Genomic DNA, 4,628 nt, shown 5'->3' with positions numbered 1-4,628 from the left:
TGGGGTCCAACTAGTAATTTATTCAAAAACAAATGATAAAATAAAATCTAGCATTCATATGTAAATAACGTATTATTGAAAAATAATTTCTCATGCAATAAGATCTGATGCAGCATATATGGTCAACTATTTAATATTACTAAAGACCAATGATAGAAATATAAGTTGTGATTTTAATTTTGGAATTTTTATTGATAAATCCATTTTAGAGTTGTTATAATCCATTAGGTCCACAAAGGATTATTATAATCTGATTAGTCCCATATACTTTTCTTTTTTTTTTCCATGAGGTCCATTTTACTAATTTTATATTTCTAACCGGACTATTATGCCCTTATATATATATATATATATATTGTGTTGATACACATACCACGTTGCTTCTTTTTTCTTTTATTCTGTTTTGGTAGTTTTTATCTTCACGCTTTTGATCATCATTCTAATTCAGATGGATACGTTTCTATTTTGCATACTCATTTTAAGGCTTTGATGTGCTAGGGTTTCATTGTTGTTGTTGTTGTAGTATGGTTCAGTGATTTTCAAGTGAAGACGACGGATTGGACGGTGTTCGGTTGTGACATTTTCTGGAGTATAACTAGTTGAAATCAGTTGTTTTTGAGTTACAGGACGAGTGTATGATTGCATGATTATGGTTAGTATCATTTTGGTTATGAATACATGTTTAGTTTATGTTTTGATTTGTATGATGGATAAGATGCTCTGTTTTTTGATTGATATGGATCGGATGATCTGTTTGTTCAATTATATGCATTTTACATGGTCCTGTGGAAGGGAGGTCATTCAGATTATGTGAAGAGTGTGGATGTTCTCATTTTACTTTGATATTTGCTTAATGAGGCTCTATGTGGGCAAGATAATTCAGAGTATATGTAACAATGTGAGTGTTCACATCTTGTTAATATGAAGTTATGGAGTGTTGCTTGCATGTTGTGTACTATCACCTTATTATGGTGGTGTCATTTTGATATTGTAAAATGTTTTATATTGTGTAAAGATGGTGGTAATAGTTTTCATTATGGATTTAGCAGTTGAACTGTACACATAGGCATTTAATTTTGCACAATATGAATTTTCATATCGTTTGGATTATTGTTGACTGTTATATTGTTGTGTTTTTACAAGAGATGGATACCTTTATGATGTTGGTGGGCACATATGGTTCCAGTACAACTGTAAGAAATGTTGGTGGGCACATATGGTTCCAGTACAACTGTAAGAAATGTTGCCCGCACATTGTGTTATTTGCGTTTGGTGGAGTGTTTGTGTGAAAAATGGGGTGAGTTGTCTACTTGTTCTATTTCATTGTTCTGTCGGCTACCTGGGATTAATAGGTGTGATTTGGACAATGAGGAAGAATTTCAGAACATGTTATTGCTTGCTAAATAAATGGGGGTACAACATGTAGAAGTTGTTGTTGAGTTGAAAAGCGATATTGGTCAGTCGAGTAGCTTTGGGTTGCTGTGTGTGGGGGGTGAGGAAGAAATTGATGCACTACAGAGATTTTACCACCACAAGGAGAAGGTGTTGTTGTCAGCCCCTTGGGCAAATGGTATTACGCATGCGAGACAATGGTTTGTTGGAGGTGCACAAGAATTTCATGACATTTTATGTAAGTATGCCATCCAATGTGGGTTTCAGTTTACGTATGTCAAGAACGAGACAACAAGGGTTACTGCGGTGTGTGCGATGGGCGAGGAGAGAGGCTGCTTGTGGGCTATACATTGTAGAGCACAATGAGCAAATGGTTTTTTCTGCATCAAGAGGTTCAGTGATGTGCATAGTTATGGTACGAATGTCGGAACATCGAAGAATCTAAGAGTTAGTTCTGATTTGGTGTTGAGTGCTATATCTGAAATTGTGAGGGACAAGCTGTTGACTTGGCTGTGTGAGGTGGTGACTATTTTAAAGAGGGATTATGGGCTAGATATGAGTTACCACGTGGTATGGTTGGGCGTGGTGAAAGCAAAGACTGTTATTCATGGAGATCACTCATTATCGTTTGACCAGCTACGGTGGTATTCGGATGCTGTGATGCGTTATAATTCGGGGAGTTATGTCAATATTGACTATGATGCAAGTAGTCAACAATTTTGTCATTTCTTGGTATCATTCGCTGCGTGTATTTCTGGGTTCAATTCTTATCGGCCTTTGTTATTCCTAGATGAAACATTCCTTAAAGGAAAGTACAAAGGTCAGTTACTTGCGGCAATGGCGAAAGATGGAAACAATGGTTAGTATTTTTTTTAGCTATGTATCTATGTAAATATTCACATTGAGTGGCATAGTGTAGATATATGACTGGCCACACAGTGTGAACATTCACATGACTTGGTTGCTTTATAGTGTTTTTGAAAACTACTTGTGTTAATATTCACATAGGAATATTGTGATCAATTGTTTAATGGTGCTGTGTTGTAGGTCTATTCCCTGTTGCATTTGCGATTGTTGATTCAGAGACTACGACCAATTGGTCGTGGTTCTTGCATGAACTTGGGAAGGTTGTTGATGGTAAGCATCAAATTACTTTTATTTCTGATTGTAATCTTGGTCTGTTAGAAGCGATGCCGAAGGTGTTCCCATCTGCTTACCACGGTTATTACTTACAACACTTGAAGAACAACTTAAGAGACCGGATCAAGGGAATTGATAATGGATTTAGGGACCACCTCGTTAGTAGTTTGGGTGACTATGCTTACGAGTCAACTGTAGTAGGGTTCCATGAAAAGCTTGAGAAATTAAAAGAGGGGGGTAAGCAACAAACTCATAATTTTTTCAAGGAGTTGGCACCTGAGCACTGGGCGAATTCATATTTCGGGTAATAGTAGTTTCTTGATGTATTCCATTTGTCAAGTTTAGAATGGTAGCGATGTGAAATTTCAGTTATGTTTTGTGACGATGTGAAATTTCATATTCAGGTTCAAAGAAATTTAATCTAATATTGTACAATGTTTGTAATGTTGTGCAGGGGCATGCGTTATGGGGAGATGACATCCCGAAGTCATTTAATAATTGGATTAAAGAAGTACGCAATCATCCTATCACTCAGATGGTGGACACAATTCGTACTCAGTTGATGCGGCAAATGTCTGCACGACGTGACCAAGCAAATAAGTGAAATGAGCTTATTTGTCCCACATTCGAAACAATGCTTCTTGATTCGTTCAATGACAGTAGGTCTTGGCAGGTGAGCAAAGCCAATGAGGATGTGTTTGAGGTTCATTCTATACCATCTGTTACAGTTGATATTGCAAGGCGTACTTGTTCTTGCTTCAAATGGCAAATTAACGGATTTCCATGTAACCATGCCGTTATTGCTATTCAGAAGAGCCGCTACAATCTCAATGATTGTGTGGAACATTTCTTTCATGTAGAGACGTATCGTGCAGCCTATTTGGGTGCCATATTCCCTTTACTGTCGGTGGAAAAACCGCCTTTTGATCCCACAAACTTCACTATATGCCCACCAACTGTGAAAAGACCACCCGGCAGGCTGCAAAAGGGGGTGAGAAATTGAAGCAAATAAGGTGCGGGAGATGTGATAAGTTAGGAAGTCATAATCGGAAATCATGGAAGGAGCCGATATAGGGTGTACATTTTTTCATTTCAACATTGTGTTTTACATGGGATTCTTTTATTAACTTTTAAAATAAGATTGTGTTATATTGGCAAACATTGTATTGCAATAAGATTACGTTGTGTTGGCAAACCTAATAATGTATTAGCATTTGATTTGTGTTTTTTTTTTTTTTTAGGTAGCAAACTGACTTTTTGTTGGTGTGTTAAGGATGAATACATGATGTGAACATTCACACTTGTGTAAGTGTTGGCTACATATTTTGTGCTAGCCAGTGACAATTCGACGCGTGGCAAAGTAAGGGTAATATGGGGAGACCAGTCAGGTCTTCGATCCTGATCATACACGTGGCAGTTAATATTGGTTGTTATAAGATCTGAGTAGCAGCGGATCAACAAAGAGATGTACGGTGACGTGGCTTCAACGGTTGCTCACATTCAAATTCAAATATAGGAGGGAAGCCTAACTGCAAGTGAAGGCGTAGTGGAACTACTTATAAGGTAGCATGATCAGCGATCACGGAGGAGCAGTTCGACAGTTTGAAGTGTAGTTCGATGGTTATCTTTGGAGAGTATAAATAGCAGGAAGGACTTCAGAGAAGGGACGGAGAAAAAATCTAAAGAAAACCAGTCTTACTTTACATATTCCAGTTTTATTTCCTGTTCTTTACATTTCTGTACTTTAGGTTCCTGCACTGCACTTCATTTGTAGGAGTAGTTTTCGAGTATATTGCCGCTGTAAATCTCTACGAGGCTGAGATCATTGTAAGTTTTTCATACTAATGAAATGCTTCAATTTATTTAACTGTTCTTATGCTTAAATTCTCTGAAGTCAAGCTACCAGTAAGCCACCAGTAAAAGTTCTCTTTATTGAGGCTAAAAGAACCATAACACAATCGTTTGAATAATTGGTTGGCAATTACAATTCTGTAAGGACTGATTGATCCTTGCTGGCACGCTCATAATTACAAAAATAACCTTCGAAAGCCAAAAAGCCAACATATATTTTTGGCACGCCCAGTGGGACCCTTTAA

At 37.3% G+C, this 4,628-nt stretch overlaps 1 protein-coding gene across 1 annotated transcript; it reads left to right on the top strand.

Moving 5' to 3' along the window:
• Positions 1 to 1,407: 1,407 nt before the first annotated feature.
• Positions 1,408 to 3,535, top strand: LOC114272126 (uncharacterized). Its single transcript, XM_082900321.1, has 5 exons — positions 1,408 to 1,698; positions 1,783 to 2,251; positions 2,440 to 2,836; positions 2,987 to 3,083; positions 3,206 to 3,535. The coding sequence occupies exons 1-5, from the start codon at positions 1,408 to 1,410 to the stop codon at positions 3,533 to 3,535; spliced, it is 1,584 nt and encodes a 527-aa protein (XP_082756447.1).
• Positions 3,536 to 4,628: the final 1,093 nt, after the last annotated feature.

Source organism: Camellia sinensis, chromosome 13 (genome assembly GCF_055761805.1).
Source record: "Camellia sinensis isolate YWXY chromosome 13, ASM5576180v1, whole genome shotgun sequence".
Classification (NCBI taxonomy): Eukaryota; Viridiplantae; Streptophyta; class Magnoliopsida; order Ericales; family Theaceae; genus Camellia; species Camellia sinensis.
The sequence above is the reverse complement of the archived record's forward strand: the minus strand, read 5'-3'. Positions and strand labels throughout refer to the sequence as shown.

What these genes read in the sequence shown, in the direction of transcription:
- LOC114272126 (XM_082900321.1), top strand. Translation starts at nt 1,408, where the DNA reads ATGGGGGTACAACATGTAGAAGTTGTTGTTGAGTTGAAAAGCGATATT. An exon ending in AGACAACAAGGGTTACTGCG is followed by an intron (nt 1,699 to 1,782) that starts GTGTGTGCGATG and finishes TTCTGCATCAAG; the next exon opens with AGGTTCAGTGATGTGCATAG. An exon ending in TCAGATGGTGGACACAATTC is followed by an intron (nt 3,084 to 3,205) that starts GTACTCAGTTGA and finishes AGGTCTTGGCAG; the next exon opens with GTGAGCAAAGCCAATGAGGA.